Source organism: Boeremia exigua (genome assembly GCF_020726555.1).
Source record: "Boeremia exigua strain MPI-SDFR-AT-0100 chromosome Unknown C7974scaffold_6, whole genome shotgun sequence".
Lineage (NCBI taxonomy): Eukaryota > Fungi > Ascomycota > Dothideomycetes > Pleosporales > Didymellaceae > Boeremia > Boeremia exigua.
Genome location: NW_025763523.1, coordinates 2,035,302 through 2,052,558, shown reverse-complemented (window position 1 = coordinate 2,052,558; position 17,257 = coordinate 2,035,302). Strand labels below are relative to the sequence as shown.

The 17,257-nt window shown below is 52.2% G+C and overlaps 8 protein-coding genes across 8 annotated transcripts; 3 read left to right on the top strand and 5 right to left on the bottom strand.

Moving 5' to 3' along the window:
- Positions 1-207: 207 nt before the first annotated feature.
- Positions 208-1,615, bottom strand: C7974DRAFT_359654 (major royal jelly protein-domain-containing protein; the record flags this gene model as incomplete). The annotated part of the gene is made up of 1 exon (XM_046139669.1): positions 208-1,615. Exon 1 carries the CDS (start codon positions 1,489-1,491, stop codon positions 208-210), a length of 1,284 nt encoding a protein of 427 aa, XP_045997475.1. The 5' UTR covers positions 1,492-1,615.
- Positions 1,616-1,780: 165 nt separating this feature from the next.
- C7974DRAFT_359651 (uncharacterized protein) lies at positions 1,781-3,081 on the top strand. Its single transcript, XM_046139668.1, has one exon. The coding sequence runs from the start codon at positions 1,982-1,984 to the stop codon at positions 2,759-2,761; it is 780 nt and encodes a 259-aa protein (XP_045997474.1). The 5' UTR covers positions 1,781-1,981; the 3' UTR covers positions 2,762-3,081.
- Positions 3,082-3,571: 490 nt separating this feature from the next.
- On the bottom strand, positions 3,572-4,080 carry C7974DRAFT_454588 (uncharacterized protein; the record flags this gene model as incomplete). The annotated part of the gene is made up of 2 exons (XM_046145921.1): positions 3,572-3,740; positions 3,797-4,080. 2 exons carry the CDS (start codon positions 4,078-4,080, stop codon positions 3,572-3,574), a joined length of 453 nt encoding a protein of 150 aa, XP_045997473.1.
- A 463-nt stretch (positions 4,081-4,543) lies between these two features.
- C7974DRAFT_395044 (heterokaryon incompatibility protein-domain-containing protein) lies at positions 4,544-6,661 on the bottom strand. The gene has a single exon (XM_046141944.1). It carries the CDS (start codon positions 6,632-6,634, stop codon positions 4,646-4,648), a length of 1,989 nt encoding a protein of 662 aa, XP_045997472.1. The 5' UTR covers positions 6,635-6,661; the 3' UTR covers positions 4,544-4,645.
- Positions 6,662-8,099: 1,438 nt separating this feature from the next.
- On the top strand, positions 8,100-9,512 carry C7974DRAFT_463608 (Carboxylesterase family-domain-containing protein; the record flags this gene model as incomplete). Its single annotated transcript, XM_046146240.1, has 1 exon — positions 8,100-9,512. The coding sequence occupies one exon, from the start codon at positions 8,100-8,102 to the stop codon at positions 9,510-9,512; it is 1,413 nt and encodes a 470-aa protein (XP_045997471.1).
- A 634-nt stretch (positions 9,513-10,146) lies between these two features.
- Positions 10,147-12,026, bottom strand: C7974DRAFT_395038 (uncharacterized protein). The gene is made up of 2 exons (XM_046141943.1): positions 10,771-12,026; positions 10,147-10,707 (listed from the first exon to the last, which is right to left on the bottom strand). Exons 1-2 carry the CDS (start codon positions 11,882-11,884, stop codon positions 10,499-10,501), a joined length of 1,323 nt encoding a protein of 440 aa, XP_045997470.1. The 5' UTR covers positions 11,885-12,026; the 3' UTR covers positions 10,147-10,498.
- Positions 12,027-12,511: 485 nt separating this feature from the next.
- Positions 12,512-13,771, top strand: C7974DRAFT_395030 (uncharacterized protein). Its single transcript, XM_046141942.1, has 5 exons — positions 12,512-12,766; positions 12,829-12,994; positions 13,049-13,290; positions 13,343-13,581; positions 13,628-13,771. Exons 2-5 carry the CDS (start codon positions 12,889-12,891, stop codon positions 13,686-13,688), a joined length of 648 nt encoding a protein of 215 aa, XP_045997469.1. The 5' UTR covers positions 12,512-12,766; positions 12,829-12,888; the 3' UTR covers positions 13,689-13,771.
- Positions 13,772-14,601: 830 nt separating this feature from the next.
- Positions 14,602-17,240, bottom strand: C7974DRAFT_359642 (heat shock protein 70 family). Its single transcript, XM_046139667.1, has 4 exons — positions 16,999-17,240; positions 16,921-16,952; positions 15,010-16,870; positions 14,602-14,961 (listed from the first exon to the last, which is right to left on the bottom strand). The coding sequence occupies exons 1-4, from the start codon at positions 17,071-17,073 to the stop codon at positions 14,692-14,694; spliced, it is 2,238 nt and encodes a 745-aa protein (XP_045997468.1). The 5' UTR covers positions 17,074-17,240; the 3' UTR covers positions 14,602-14,691.
- Between the last annotated feature and the right edge of the window lie 17 nt (positions 17,241-17,257).

The following is a 17,257-nucleotide window of genomic DNA, read 5'->3' as shown; positions in this document are numbered from 1 at the left end:
GCCGATGCCTCGCAACCAGATTCAAACAACACTCACAAGCAGACCATGAACACAACACACACTGTGTTGTGACGAGTCTCTTACATAGTGAAACTGTGTAACGACATGTGACGCGCCACAGGACAAAAAGTTATTCCTAGCAAGCTCCGTATCAAAAGCGGACGCCTTGGATAGAAATTGAAATTTATCAATATGAACTTTACGAACCTAGACAAGCGTCGAGATCTTTGTGCCATTACCAGGCAACTTGCACCTCAGCACCGCACCGGGCCAGGTCCTCAAATCCGAGCCATTGTTCCACACCGGCTGGTACGGCAGCTGATTGATATTCATGTACAAAAACCCATCAGCGGCAATGCTCGCTCCATCGGGCCAGATAATCCTTGGGTCTCGGACGAACGGGTGCGTCTGCAGATCCCTAGGATTGTAGTAGTAGATCGCATTGTGCTCGGGCATGAGTTGATAAATCAGGCCGTTAGAGTCGCCCTCAAAACCATTTGCATTACCACCGCGCTGGCCGTGATTGGTCACGTTATTCGCGGCTGCAATTTCGGCGAGAGGATCGGAGGAAGAGGCGAGCAGATTGGCAGTGGGGATGCTGTAGAGGTAGTCGGTGGTCAAGGCGGAGTAGTAAAGTCTTGAACCGTTGGGTGAGAGCTGCAAGCCGTCCAGACCCTCTCGCAGTGCCTGAATTGGAATGCCCATCGTCTTCTGGTAGAACGGAACGCCCTGGTAGCTGGGTACGTCTCGGTCCACCCGAAGGACGCTGGGATGCTGGGTGAGTCGTCGCCAGCTCTCGCTAGTGCCGAGATCTAGCATTATAAACCCGGGCCTGCCTTCATCGCTGCTGTCTACGATGTATGCGACCCCCTGTCCGGACTGCGTAACATCGGGGCGAAGATCAAATCGAATATCGTTCATGTACGAGTCGGGGAAGTGAACAGACGCCGGGAACGTATACGTTGCGTACACTGTGTCGTTGGAAAGATTAATACCAATTATTTTCGGCCCACCTGGTTGCGCATATGGCATAGTCGGTGCACCACTCGAGTCCATGATGGTAGGTCGACCAGTATCAACCACCCACAGAGTCTCCGGGCGCGTGTTACTAGCAGGGCTGATATAGAGAGCCTGGACAGAGATCAGGCCTGTGCTGTTCCCACTGCCGAATGGAATGCCGTTCCATGTATTATTCAGCTGGCTCACTGGGAGGTTCAATCCTGCAGACGGGTAAGGACGCTCGGCCGTCTTATTGGCAATCTCGCCGAGGGTGAATGTGTAATTGCCGCGCGTATACGATGCAAATATCCTGCCCGTAGACGATACTGCGATACCTATAGGCCATTGTTTGTAGTAGTAGTGAACCTCTTCGATTTCCGGGCCGTAAGAACCGGAGTCGACGCGAAGGATTGTTTGCGATGAGTTCTGGAATGTGACTCGGGCAGCAACTACCGCCAGAAAACCAGCCGTTGATACTAGAATTGACTTCATGTTGTTGAAGATTTAGATGGTGGACACATTTAGGGAACTGTCTGTATCGTCCATACTTGACCCGTCGGTTTTCTGATGTCACAATGACTCGCCGACGTGTATGGTTGATCGTCGAGGTCCAAATTTGGGATTCAATGTCTCTGTCCACCATCTATGACGAGCGCAGCCTCCATACACGTAACGTCCGGGTCGTACCTGCAGTAGCGTGATCAGTCCGTAGCGATGACGTAGGGGTGTAGTCGACCCGTGCACTGTAAAGCGGACTAGAACCATACTAGCCTAAGGCAGCGTTACTAGTAATGTACATCGATGTCTACTGTATTTTTTTGGCTCTGCTTACCTCTACAGTAGCAACGCCTACACTCTCTACAGATGTATCCAGTCTTGTTGTTACACGTACTCTTGGCGTCTTTCGTGTTTCGTGCCTCCGCTACCCCACCTCTTCCGCATTACACTTCCCAACAACACCCAACCCACTGCTGATATCAACATGGCTTCTCGTGGAGGCAGTACTAGCATGCATTTCCCAAGAGGAGGTGGGCGTCCAAGAGGCGCAGCAGGACGTATCCAGCGTGCCAAAACACATGTTATTCCTTTCACAGATCGCGCCGGGCGACAAGCGCTCATCGTGTTTTACGGCAGGGAGTCCTGCCCGCTCCCGCCACTTTTTGGTTTTGCCATGTACTTTACACATCCTGACGCAACTCCGGATACTGTCAAGCCAGTTGAACTTATGGAAGCCATCAAGCGCAAGACACCGCTCGAGAACGGGTGTTCAATTCGTCTGGAACTCTATTTCGATGCGGTCACAGATGACGATTGCATTGCTCATTATCTCAGAGAGAAGGCTGCACGAGGAGATTACAGACGTCAAATCCAAAATCTCGAGACCTCGGACGATACTGAAGGGCAGCAAGGCGGAGTCGGGCGGTTACCTGGTCTAGTGCCTAGCTACATCGATGTGCCCGACGTCGAATACCATCACGGAGTGCTCTTTAATTATCCAGGCGCAGACTGGCGCACAGACAAGCTTCCAGCGCGTCGTATCTTCTTTGATCCGATTTCCGAGGAGGAATATGCTCGCACAGGAGAATCAGATGTCCTTCCCCCTGTATACGTGTCCTCTATGCCAGTGCAGGCAAGCGATACTGCCGAAGATGGAGTAAGTTTTGTGGGCATGGCCATGTTTGAGCTCTCAAACGCAAGAACTAAGAACGAGACGACCGGTCCCTGGCAAGACGCTATCGAGCGAGGCTGGACGTCATGGTGATTACCACTCTATCTATTTGCGCTTCCAGTAGACTGTGTTAAAGTCGAAAAGTAAGCATATATACATATTGTGTCAAATTGGTCCTGATTTGGAAGGGGTGGGATGACTTGCAAAGATCGTGTTCCAAAGACAGTACTTACGTATGTCGGGAAACGGAAGAGCTTCAGCTAAGCCATTACCAACAAAGGGTTCGTCTACAGCAGACATTGAATGAGTGTTAGGAGAGGTAGCATTGGCATCTGACATTTCTTATGCTACGCGATTGCACCAGCGATTTCCATCTTGAATGCAAGTTTTGTTGAAGTAGTAGTAAAGCAGCGTCGGCACAAAAAAAACGAGGTTTGTGGAACCCCGGAGCAGGTGGGCCGTTTTGAGGCAAGAAGAGCAGTAGTCATGACACGCACTGAATTGCAAAGATCTAGCTTTTTCTGTTTCAGTGAACCTTGTGTACAAAACTTCCACATCCTCTTTAGCCAATGTCACGGAGATTTAACAACACTGAAATACCTCAGACTTTCCAGACCGGCATTCGTTGTCCAGTGTCGGGGTATCAGCCCAGAACTAGCTCACATGTCAACGACCAACAGCTGTAAAGTATCCGGATGACGTTCCTACCATGTTGACAAGCAAACCTACCAATCTTGATTCTTTTCTATTCCGTATAGACACCCACAACTTCATCCAAAAGAATCAGTCCCTAGCTAAAAGATTGCCAGAAGTAGTCGATGTATCCCCAGACGCCCCCCGTGAAGACCGTGAGCTCCACCCACCAACGACTCCTGATCAAAGCTGTGGTTGCCCATCTCGTTTCTACTGCAGTACACCGCAACGCCCGCCTACTCCACCTTCTTCTCTCCCTCGCCTCTGCCAAACCACTCCGGCTTCCACACCAGCGTAAACACCCTCCACAGCGCAAACGGCACCAGCTGTCCCGCCGCCCCCAACAACGCCTTCTTCGACATGCCGCCTTCCGTAAACGCTTGATTGGCCAGCAGCGGAACGAACAAGACCTCGAACACTAGTAAGACGACGTACAGCGGCCGGCGCAGCGCCACCGCGTGCCGGTTGCTGGACGCGAACAGCCCAACAGAAGTGCCTATCAAAATAATCGTGGCACCGTATTGCTGCGTGTTTTGGATCGCGGTGGTGGTGATTTGTGCGGGGACTGCGCCCATCGTGTGGAGCAGATAGTGCTGCGGGAAGAAGGTGTAGTACAGCCCACCAGCGACTGTGGCGAGGGACTCGAAGGTCAGAGCTGCGCGGATGATCGGGCCTGGGGCTGAGGGGGCGGCGCTGGGTCGGTGTGTGTTGCTCGACATGGTTGAGGCGAGAAGTGTCGTTGTCTAGAAGATGTTTGGAAGAATACTGCAGGCGACACAAAGTCTTTTTATGACAGGTTTAATGTAAAGTCCCGATTTCTCTCTTTATATGAATACTGTTTCTTGTTCCGGACGCACTTCGGGTGTGTCATAACGTTATGCTAGATTTGTAACCCATAACGTTATTATTCTTTGCTGACGGTACCTGACAGCCTCTTGTAAGCTACGTATACCTACCTTCCAGTGCCTCGCATCTCACTATGATTGCCTCAATTTTCCCTGTCCATTCCTGGCTCGGCATTCTTTACGCCACTGTCAGCCGATTCTATCAATTGAAGAAGCAAGGAACAGTCGTTTATAGAAAGCAGTCAAGATAACATAAGCGGCCCGCAATATTTCATAATCTGTCGGCGCTTGTGGTTTTGTGCAGGCGTCCACTTTCTATAGTGCTATCATACAAACAGTCACGTACTGGGCACCTAAGCACCTGAATGGCTAGAAAGTCAATATACCTAGATGTAGGGGAAGGCCTAGTGTATATTCTAGCCAGGGAGAGCCTCATATATTACCAAGGTGTTTCTCTCAGATCTGGAAATTTTCTCAGAATAGCCTCACGGGAATTCTCGCCTTCCCTCTCAATCGTGACTTTCTTGTCATACCGTTGACACACGCCGTCAAATTTGCAAGTGTTCCAAAAAACAGCACTGCCAGATTCAATAAATGCTGTTCTCGCGTCTTCTGAACCAAAATCTATCGTCTCGGGCAATCTCTGTACCCAGTGAATTCTTGCATCGCCCGTTGGGTCGATCGGAGGGTAGTATATAATGCTACGAACCCTCTTACAGGCATTAGAAGCATACACTATCATGTTTATGTCGGATCCGAACAGAAGATGCCATTTTGGGTGCCGGGAGTACTCATAGACGTAGCCCTGATAACCGTAGCACCATCTCCTCCGGCACTTCTTGGGACGATGGGGATGCGAGTTATCTTCTGGTCGACTTACGTCCTTGCGGACCGCCACATATGTCCAAAAGGTCTTCGCCGCGAGGCTCTCGTGCACCCCCCAATCATCAATGGGATATTTCGGCCCCACAAAGTCTGGAGCTTCCAGAACCTGGGCCTCCAGGGCTTGATTTTTCAGCTCCGATTGTTCCAATCCCGTATCTTTCGATTTAAGTTGTTGTTCTAATCCCAGATTCTCCAATTTCGAGGTCTCTCTGTATGCCCATTCAGATTCGTGCACACAGTGATGAAAGTCTACGATAGCCCGGAGGGGATTGAAGAGGGGAATGAGATCTGTATCGCAACTGGAGCTGGGGATCGGAGCTTTGTGACTGGTAGTCAACGCCTCGTGGTCAAAGAGCCCGCCATCCGGTCCGTTAAAAGCATCCGTCCACGATGTCCCCAATTTGTCCAGGGTTACGGAACGAGCCAGCTCAGGAGCAGTGAATGGCTCATTGGTCAACGGATTAATTGAGATGCTCTCAGGAGGTGTGACAGGCTGCTCTGCAAACGCTAGTCCTATGGAAGACACCAGACCTGAACCGTAGGGCGTTTTGGGAGAGCAATCACGCAGCACTGACACCTGACCGATGAAATGTATGGGCTGTACCAGGTCTAAGAAAGCTATCAGTTGCTCTCTTTTCCTAGTGGGTATGTCGAAGAGATTGCCGAGGTGTTCCGCACATTTGTCTCTCCCGCCCCCGAGTGGACCAACTGCGACCACAGCTTCCACATATATCTGATAGATGGACTTGTTGTAGTCGACCACAATGCAATCTCCTTCTTTCACCATACCAAGTAAGCCGTATACTCTGTCTTTCGGATTTTGGCAGTTCTGTCCAGAGAAAGTTAAGATGCACGAGCCTAGGGTAAGATCCTTTCCCCGCGATAAGAAGTCCGGAACAACCAAGGCCTTCAAAATTGCATCTTCAGGCTCCCATGCTTTCTCCCAAAAACAGGTGCGTACATCCTCCCATGATATCCAAACTCCACCGAAGGTGAACATCCAGAGAGTAGAAGCCAGCAAGACCTCTTGTACGATCCAAAGACGGGAGAAGTATGAATCGCATAGAAGGCCGCTCAGTGCCTTCTTTGTTCGCGTACGGTTGAATTCTTTCGCAATTGTCGAATACGCATCTCTTTCATCGCAGAGCCATACAATAGTGCATCGACACCTACGGTAGATCTGGCTCATCAAGGCAACCTGATGGTTTCGCTCCTCCGTGTTGGACTGTGCAATGCATATCTGATCGATCCACAAGTACTCATCTTGTGTTTCAAGGCGGTACGTCTCCAGGAAAGAGAAAAGATTGTATGAAACGAGCGACAAGTGTCCGTTGACGAATACAGTGTGCTCAGCAATAGGAGATCCCCATCTGTACGACAACGCAGTATATGGTGGAGACGTGTCCAAGTCAAAGACCTCCATCGTGCACTCCACAGGTCCAGATGTACTTCGTATGACCTTCAAAAGGCGTATCTGTTGCCTCGTCTTATCAAGCAACAGCTGCGAGTAGAGATCCACAGATGTAAGTTCGAAGGCAGACATAGTCGTTGATTCCAGTAGCTGTTTCGGTGTAAGGTCCATGGTCAGATTGTCGAGAAGGCGTGATTGTAAATAAGGAAGCTTGCTGACACTTAGGGAAGGTGGGGCAACCCATAGGTAAGCGGGACGCTTACCTACACGTGCTCCGCAGAACATCGTGTTACAAGAACAGCAGCAAAGTCCAGTAAAATCTATCTACCAAGAGGCTCCGTCAAGTCGACCGTAGAACTAGAGATACTTGCTGACTAGAACGTTCACTGCAATCTCCTGTCCAGCAACTTAGCTCCCGCTGTGTTGTGCAGGCCAACCTTCAGATGCACCAGCTAGAATGCGTAACAGCGTAGTCTAGGGGCTTAGAGCCAATATACACAAGGGATAGGACAGGGGTAGGACAGTAAGGGAAGTAAACGTGAAGGCATAGTGCGTATATATACCTACACATCTACAGCCGAGAAACCCTGCTATGACATTCCTAAATGCTAGAACATTAACAGATAGAGGTATGTGTAGTACGTACTTTAAATCGACGTCATAAGTATAGGTAGGAAGAGTGCAGGGTGAGTTACGTGCTAAGAGCTACCTACGGTTCACCAAGCTTGCAGCGCGGAATTTACTATACCTTCAAAGCGAGCTAGCAGAGCTCGAGGCCAGACAGGTACGAGCGCGTTCGTTTGTTCAGATACACCCAAGAGTTGAGCGGGCCACCACAGACTAACACTCTAGGTAAGAAGCTAGCTCAAGAGGTAGATGCTCAAGAATTACAACAATCCTCGTGGCAATTAACAAGCTTGACCAGGCAGAGGATTGGAGGCTGTCCCAGCCTTCGTCCCGTCAGGTAACAGACAAGTTGTTGTGCGTGCGGTGTGAAGACAAGCGTACAATCTTGACCAGTAGACTAGACAATCTGTTTGACCCAGTAGTTCATGTTTGAAGAATAGCATCCAATAACGTGACCCTTGTTTTGTGATCTTGTTGCATTTTCAATGTGAGGTCTCAAGCGTTGTCTTATAACTGCCCTTTCTTTTCGGACGCATCTCGGCCGCTACTCGAGCATAACGTTAGGTCAACGTCATGCTTTCTCTTGGCGACCGCAAGTCGGAGAGTCACGTTATCTGCTGCTAGATGTTATTGTACCGATTATAAGGCGCAGCTTCACAACGCTCGTTGATTTATACAAGAGGGTAGAAGTGTCGACGTGACCTCAGACTGAAGCCATGATGTACATGTGTAGTTCTGTGGCGCTATTCTCGTGTGAAGGTTCCCGGAATACTCGAGCGAGCACGGGCAAAAAGACACGTGACACCGCGTCTCGCGCGTGACTCCTATATCGCGTCATATTCCTAATTTCTTCCCTACATAGTCTAGGCTGTTTGCTGCTACCGAACGCGTATTTAAGCCTGGCAACCGATTACTGACTGCAATCCACTGCCCTTACCTACCGCTCATCACCCACCGCCTCTATCACACCATGACTGCCTCAATCCGCTCCTGGCTCGGCATTCCCTACGCCACAGCCAAACGCTTCCAGCGCCCTGTCCTGCAGCCCTTCAACCCAAGCCAATCTTTCGACCGTCTCGGCCCTGCACCATTACAAGCCGGCGACCCCAGCTGGCTCAATCCCGAAGCCGGGCTCAGTGAAGACTGCCTGAACCTGAACGTGTGGGCTCCCGCAGCGGCAACTGAAACTCCCCTACCTGTGATCGTCTACATCTACGGCGGTGGGTTTGAATATGGCTCGAACACCTCGGCTACGTCGGACGCGTCGGGCCTGGCCCGCACCGGCCGCGCTGTTGGTGTTTCCCTGAACTACAGACTGGGCCCGCTTGGCTGGCTCTCGCTGTCCCAGTACGGCGGCGTGTTCGCGGACGCGACGAACCTTGGGCTGCAGGACATGATCGCGGCGCTGAAGTGGGTGCAGACAAATATTAGCCACTTCGGGGGCGACCCGGGCAATGTCACAGTGGCAGGGCACAGCGCGGGAGCGTACTCAACGACCGCGCTCATCGCTGCGCCGGCCGCCAGAGGCCTCTACAAGCGCTTCGCGGCGTTCTCGGGTGGTGCGTCGCGGATTGTGCCGGTGTGGTGGGCCGAGGAACTCGCAGTCAAGTTCCTCGCCGCACTCGACATAGCGGATGACCCTGAGCAACTGTTGTCCCTGGACGCAAAGTTGCTCGCGGACACGCTCATCAAAATCAGTCCGCGCGACATTGGCGATCGACATGGCGTAGACAACACGACCATCGGCATTGTTGACGATCGTCTCCAGCCCGGAGCCGTTCTCGCCAGCACGCCGCTGGAAGTCCTCCAGTCTGGGGACCGCCGCGACATCGACGCCCTCTTCAGCACGACCTCGCACGAGGCCGACTGGTGGGTTCTCAACGCACCCGCGGCGTTCGACCCCGGCAGCATACACGCCCTGGTCGACGAGCTGGTTGCGAAGTCCCGCATCCCCCGCAGCCGCGCCCAGCGCATCGTGGCCGCATACAATGTCAACGGTCGTACGCCACTCGAGGTCCGCGGCGCACTGCTCACAGACTACTTCTTCACGTTGCCAGCCACCCGCGCCGCACTTGCACACGCTGCGGCAGGCGGCAACGCGCGGCTGCTGACTATCGGACCTGCTGAAGGCGCGCCTGCAGTGCATGGCACGGAGATGTACGGCATTGTGGGCCAGGAGCGGCCTGGTCGCTCTGAGGAGCAAGCCGTCCGAGACGCGTTTGTGTGTAACGCGCTCGTCGACTATGCAGAAGGCAATTACGGAGGGCTCTGGCAGACAGTGACCGCCGAGCCCGTCGTACAGGGCATCGGCAATCTGCCATTCGACCCTAGTGATCGATCTGCTGAGGTTCTACGAATTTTTGAAAATGTTGTAAGAACATAGTATCGGTGCTGTCATGTTAAAGTGGAGTATCACATAAGTAGTATGAGGCTCACTAAAGTATAAGTAGCGGGCCTATCCCTCTACTTCAATATTATTAAATCCTTCTACATTGTTTCTACAATACTGAACATGTCACAATTACAGATCCAGGTACCCACGCACCCTAATAGGCTGGACAGCTCTAGGACACATGCGCGGGATATATAATAGTAGCGCACCCACTATAGTACAAGTGCGGTGTTAAAAACACCGCCGAAGTATAGTTACATAGTGCACCAGGTAAACAAGCCTACTTACCTAGCTCTTTGGTAAGATTGCACATTTCTGCGGTATTTTTTATCTAACTTCTAGTTCTATAGTAGGTCCGTAGCTAGGTACCTTCTTTATACTACAGTGTTAGGTATAAGTAGTATAGGTAGGGAAGAGCAGTTAGGGCTAATGTAGCTAAACTAGAAGCTCTTCTTCCTATTAGATCGCACAACGTGTAGAAAATCCCGTGACTGTAGGTCCGCACCCCTGACTAATACTCCCTACCTACACTACTTATGCCTAACACCGTAGTAGGCTTGTAGCCTACTACCCCTCTATTGCCCCTCTTTTTGTCCTTATATCTCTCTCCTCTCTCCCTCTCTCTCTCTCTCTCTCTCTCCTCTCTCTTTCTCTGCTCTCTCTTTCTCTGCTCTCTCTTTCTCTGCTCTCTCTTTCTATGCTCTCTCTTTCTCTGCTCTCTCTTTCTTTGCTCTCTCTAACATTACCAAATGCTAGAACCCTAACAGATAGCTTTGTGTAGTATGTTCTTTAACTAGACGTTATAAGTACAGTGCAGGGAGAGTTACGTACTAAGAGCTACCTACGCCACGCAGGTATGGAAATTGTTAGAAGGTCTTGAAATGGTAGTTTTAGCAACAGGGGCAAACAGGGTTGTTTTCTCAAAGTGTGTGGGACATTTTGTGGCAAAAGGCTTTTACTGCGTCTATCCGTACAGGCTACGAAGTACTAGTAGCAGCAGGGCAGTATCCTAGACGGTCTAGTATAGAATTACAGATTCTTCGTTCTTCGACATACCGCCTGTGCAATACATCATTATGGTCTGGAACCTTGCCGAGCCTAGCCTGGGATATCCTTCTGTTCTCTTTCTGATCAAGTGCGTTGATGTTGTCAAGGATCCTTGTAATGGTTTGTTGAGTATCCAGGTCTGAAAGTGATTAGTTTTCTGGGTCAGGACGCTGAGCAGTCTTTATGTGTGGTAGCTTCTTACCCGGTGTGCTGGTTTGTATTGGCCCGCTGGACTTCTCGCTGGACCTGAGAGTCGACGAGATCACATCTTTTATCTTCTCCGTTCCGCGCAAAATCCCCTTTTCGAGAGTGCGAAGATGAATAATAGGGGCAAAGAGTGCTGTTACGTTCGGGGCTGCGGACAGTACCGTGCCAATTCCAGATTGGAATATTTCGAGGTCGTCGACGATGTCTTCGTCAAGAATGACATCGACACAAAGACTTTTCAGGACATGAAGTCTGACGATCCTAGTAGTTGTGGAGAGAGAAGAGGGATTTTGCACGGATATCTCCACATCTGCAAAACCGCTTGTGTGCTCGATGCTGCCATCGGCAAGCTGCAGCTCTTCGCATCTGTAACGTCGCAACAGACCGTTCTTTGCCGCGTAATGTCCGCTTATGAGGGAAATATTAGCGCCGGTGTCTGCCTGTGCCTGAGCTTGCCGGCCATCAATTACGCAAGACACGCTGTTGGTCTGGCTTCCAACAGCACATAAGCGAAAATACTGTTGAGAACATCGGGAAGGAAGATCTCTGAGACGTGATCTGAACCTCGTAAGAGTCTCAGTAAAGTCAAGAAATGTCATGCCGACAAGTACTGGTATCGCAAGCTTCTCGAATATGTTGAACCAACATGGCATGACTTCACTACCGGCGTCGTCGCCTGAAGCAAACTGTACTTGCGCAACAACACGTCCAAGAGACCGAATGATCTTGCCGTTTGGTAGTTCAAAGCTCCCTATATGGGACGAGTTTTCATCGAGTTTGTAACCTAGCTTCTCGGCAGCGTCTAGTGTCATATGGTTTTCATACGTACCAGTGTCGTACATAGTGATAATATCTTGTCTTACACCACCTTGATGGAACGACAGGGGCAGCCCTTTGCGGCACCGTCGTCGCTTCGACGCATGTGTATTCGTTGCCTGTGTGTGCACAGTATCGGTGGGCCGTACTTGTACATCTTCGGGGCCAGTGTTGATATCTTTGCTCAAACCAGAAATTTCACGTTCTTGGTCTGACGTAGCCTCGTATGCCTCCCTCAAGTCGAAAATAGAACCGATTTGGTTTATATCTGACATCACAAGGTCACAATTCATCCTATGTCTAGAGTTTGATAAAGGTGATCGATAAAATCGTTCAGCACAGCACGGATCTGAGCCAACGTCGGTATCTTCTTTTGAACGTGGAGGTCGTGTCGACTCGAAATCGAGGAGGTCATCTACGCTCCATCTTGGGCCCTAATTTGTCAATGTGCTTCCGCGTGCAGCCTAATCTGAAAGCTTAGACCTACCAAAAGCAAAAAAGACAACCTTTTGTCAGAGGGCACGCTCTTTGAACGTGGCAACTCTGATAGATTCTTTTGAAGATCAGCAAGATCATGAATGGTCCACTGCTTGTATCACGATGTCAGTGTAAGCATTCAAGTGCAAGAGGAAATGTACCACAGGTCTGAGGACGCCTTCCTCAGATTTGTCTGTAGAACACGACATGGGAGCGTGCTAAATAATTCAATTGCTGCTAAGAGATGTCTCCCGCATCTTGCCACAAAATGCGAGAGAAAATGCGAAGAGATGGATCCAGACGAAACAGTCGAAGGTGGAGATGCTGAAGTTTTTGTAACCTGATTGCGGCGTTCTTATGGCGGTTAACGGGTCGAGTTTATTGGCCATTGCCAGAAGCGGGGTTCAAGTGCCTTCACCGGTCAGACTGTACACTACCTGGAGGCTGTGCAGCTGCGCCTGACTTCGAAATGGCTTCACCGTCTTTGTGGAGATGAAAAGATGAATCCAGCTCACGGACTCGGGGGACTTGAGGCAGGTTGCCAGCGCGCTCGACAGTTGGATGGATTCCCCTCGTTGGCAGAATTCATTGCAAGCGACCCTGATCACACCTCGTTGGTGTTTCGACGGTTCACCAAGCTCGCAGCGCGGAATTTGCTATACCTTCAAAGCGAGCTAGCAGAGCTCGAGGCCAGACAGGTACGAGCGCGCTCGTTGCATCTCAATTGGAGCTGACACTGATCGACTTGGTGATCGAACAGGATTGATTTGACGAAGAAGATCGTGGTCACCATAGTGACCTCGATACGAAGAGATGTGCAATGGACTGGCAGTATTTTGCAGAAGCTGCCGAGGATGAGCAAAACGCAAAGCAGCAGGCGCGCATGGAACTGGTAGCGACGATCCGCACAAGAATGAAAGAGTACCGTTTGTGACCACTTGTTCTTCGGCCGAAGCAGACGACGACTAACGTTTCTGAAGGTGAGGCACTTCTCTTCGAGTGTACCCTAGCGTGCGTGAAATCGCCACCGTCGCGCACCTTCGAGGCTGTCTTTCACGCCTCGACGCGATTTAACAAGGACTCAAAAGAGCACGATCCAATATTGGGCGGTAGCAGTTCGAAGCTGTACAGCCTCAATGACGATCTCGTTTTGCTCAAGCAACCTGAGCATAACGACAGATTGACTGCGTTCGTTCAACGATTCCTGCCTGTGTTTCTTGTGGTGAGTCTGTCCATTGTGGAACCTGACAGAACTGACAGAACTGGTATCTCAGTCGGAACAGCGAGCAAGAAATATGGCCTACGTCCCCGAAAAAAGTATCGCAAGGTTCGTGACGATCCTCAGTATCGTCATTGCGGTAGTCTTACTTTTTGTTGCAATAATATGCCTATACTACATTAGTAGTCCAACGACAAAACTTATAATGGTAGGGATCTTTATGCTTCTCTTTGCAGGAAGTGTAGGTCTTTTTACTACAGCAAAGAGATCTGAGATCTTTGCAGCAACCGCAGCGTAAGTACTCTGCGAGTTGGTTACAAAGTTACTAACAACTGCAAAGGTACGCGGCGGTCTTAGTCGTGTTCGTTAGCGGAGATCTTGGTTCTGGCCGGCCAGATTGAAATCTGTGGTACATAATTCACAGCTATTGATTTATTCTTGTTTCCCACTTTATATCTTGCATTCAATAAGAAGTTGACCCTCGTTGTCACGTGACTCCTAGCTCGTGCTCATCTCGAGTAAACCGCTCCGCGAGAATGGCTCGGTGAAACTACACAAATATTCATGACTTCAGACTTAGTTTCTCGTACTCGTCCCTGTAAATCAGCCGCAGCGGGAAGTTACAAAAAAAAACAATATTATGAAATCTCCGATAGGTATTCCACCCAGCAAACTCTCTTTGCGCCCCTCCCCTGTCTTAGGCAGTATGTACACACACACACTAACACCCCCTTTCCCTTTCCCTTTCACTTTCTCTCCTCCTCCCTCCCTCCCTCCCTCTATCTCCGCTCCTGTCCCCAGCTCCCTCCCCCTCCCCTCCATCGCGAGTCCAAAGACCCATGGAACTCTTAAGTGTTGAGGTAGATACCGCTGTGTTATACGCTAAGCGGGCCAACGCACCAGCGCGGTCTAGGAGCGAGGAGTCGTTGGACACTGCTTGCGGGACTGGCTTGCGCACTGAAATGCAGAAAGGGGGGGGTGAGGGTGAAGGTGAAGGTGAGGTGCGTCCACACATCCCCCTACCAGCAGATAGGCGACGCGGGTATCACAGTACCACATGCCCGGACACTGATACCCGGTTGTGTGGTATGCGTAGACGGCTTGGACGTGGGAGAAGGGAGCCTGAGTGGCTAAGTCTAAGTAGGGGTGAAGGAAAAGTCACGTGCCGAGAGCTCCTTACGTCATCTGCTGTGCTCTCACTTTCGACAAGAAGGGCCGTATCACGATGCACGCCTTTGCAGCTCACTGTGCCGTCCAGACGTCCACATGCTGGGCCGCGCCGCGCCACAAAACACTCAAAGAGACTCGAAGGCATGAACAAAAATTCGTCCTCGTTTCATCTATACCGCCGTCTATCATAAACATCAGATTCACATGCCACACCGCTTAAACTTTTTCCGCGCTCTACGAAATCTCCTCCTTGTCGGCGTCCTTCATCTCGGCGTCCTCCTCGGCGGGCTTCTCGCCCTTCTTCTCCGACTCGCGCTTCTGGCGCTCAATCTCGGCCTGCTTGGCGGCGGCCTCCTTCTCCCACTTCTCGCGCTTTTTCGACTCTTCTTCCTGGAGCTTGTCGTTGAAGCGCTGGATGATGGGGCCGGCGATGGAGCGGATGTCCTCCTTTTTGGAGACGTATTGCGCCTTGGAAGCGTCCTCGCCGTCGTCGTAGAGCCAGTCCTGTTATCGTTAGCGTCTGAATAGTATAATGTAGATCAAATGACATACCTCGATCTGCTCGAGCTTGGCGGTGAGACGGGACTTCTCGTCGTCGGACGCAAAGTCGGCGTACTGGTCGATGATCTTGTCCTTGAGCTCGTAGATCATGCTCTCGAGGTTGTTCTTCTCGTTCTCTGTGTCCTGGACGAGCTTGTCCTCCATGATCATGGCGTTTTCGCGCTCGGCGTGGGTGGTGCGCGTGGCCTCGTCGAGCGAGGCTGTGCCGGCGGACAGCGGCAGGTCGCCCTTGCGCTGCTGCTTCTTGACCTTGCGCATCTTAGGCGGCTCCTTCTCCTTGTCGACGTCCATCTGCGAATCACTCGTTAGCTCGGTTCTCTCGTTCGCAGGACGCGGAGTGGGCTTGCGCCGCTTGGCGCTGCGGTCAAAATCAGGGTCAAAATCAGGGGGGTCACGTACTTCGCCCTCCTTCTTCTCGCCCTCAGGCTCGGGGATAGGCTCCTCGACCTCAACCTCCTCAACATAGTAGCCGGACTCGACGTTGAGCACGCCGTGGATGTTCAGGCGGGCCTTGAGCTTGCAGATCATGAAATCGCCCTTGGGGTCCTCCTTGACGCCCTTGACGGAGAAGCGCCCGATCCACGGGTTCGCCTTGCCGGGCAACTGCTCGGGCTTGGCGTATTTGGCCTCGAGGTCGAAGGCGTGCTTGCGGTAAAATGTCAGGATCTTGGTCGAGGGCATGACGTTGCCCTTGTTGAAGACGGTCAGGTTGGTGTCCTCGTCGGGGATGTCCTCGGACTTCTCCCAGGTGAACTGGATGGGGTAGTTGACCATGTCGTGGATCGAGAAGTCGCGGACACGGAAGACGGGGGAGAGGATGGCGCAGCTGAAGGCGCAGCCACGGGCGACGGCCTCGTCGGCGTTGAGGGTGAAGGAGAGGGTCTTTCCGCCAAAGTACTCCTGGATGGCGGCCTTGAGTGCGGGCACACGGGTGCAGCCACCGACCAGCTCGACGGTGTCAATGTCGTCGGGGGTGAGGTTGGCCTCGGCGAGGGCCTGCTCGATGGGGGCAGTGGCGCGCTCGAGGAGCGGCTTCATGAGCTCCTCGAGCTCTTCGCGCTTCAGCATGCCGCGGGCGTCGACGTCGTTGACAATGGACTCGACGTTGACGGGGGCCATGTTGTTGGCGGAGAGGACCTTCTTGAGCTTCTCAACACCGGCGGCCAGACGGAAGCGGGCCTTGCCGTTCTCCATGACGCTGATCTTGTACTTCTCGTCAAACTCCTTGGCGAAGTGCTCGACGAGCGCCTTGTCGATGTAGCGGCCGCCGAAGTGGCGGTCCCAGGCGCTCGACTTGACGGCCAGCTCGCCCTTCTTGAACTCAACCACGGTGGCGGTGTAGTTGCTGTGGCCGATGTTGACAAAGCACACGCGCTTGGGCTTCTCCTCGGCGGTGGGCAGGTCGAGCTTTGTGATGCCGTAGCCGAGGGCGACGGCGGTGTTGTCGTTGATCAGGCGAAGGCAGTTGAGGCCGGCGATCTGCGAGGCGTCGAGCAGGGCGCGGCGCTGGGCGTCGGTGTACCACACGGGGCACGACAGCACGACGTCGTGCACGGGCAGCTTCAGCTCGGTCGAGGCGGTCGCGCGCATACGGGTCAGGTACATGGCTGTGATCTGGGTGGCGGTGAACTGCTCCTTCTTGCCGAGATACGAGACCTCAGCGCCGACCTGGCCGTCAATGTCGACCAGCGGGGCCGAGACAAAGTCCTGCTCGACCTGCACATCGGGGTCGTTGAAGGCGCGGCCGGCGAGGCGCACAAACGACGACACGGTGTTCTTGAGGTTGGAGATTTCCTGGTTCTTCGCCGTCTCGCCGATGTATCTGCTCTTGGGGCCGAAGCCGACCAGCGACCTGCAAAGTCAGTGTGTGGGGGATGGTTGGGCGGTTGGCGGGGCACTTACGGTGTCGCGCGGTTGGAGACTTCGTTGGCAATCTGCGGCGGTCAGCAGGCGTCTGCATACTTGGAGAAGAATACTCACCACATCGACACCACGGTTGCGCGCAACAGCAATGACGCTGTTGAGCGTGCCCAGATCAATGCCCACAACAGACATGTTTGCTCGGTCGGGGTGTGCGGGGTATTAGGTGAGGGTGAAGTGAGGTCGTCGACTGAGTAGAGGTCGTCGAGACTGTGCGTGTAGAGTCGTCGAGACTGGGCTGCCGGGCTTGAATAGTCGCGGGTTTGCAGGGCTGGCCGGCGTAGAAGCGCAGCGAATATCTGAGAAGCTGCGAGTGCCC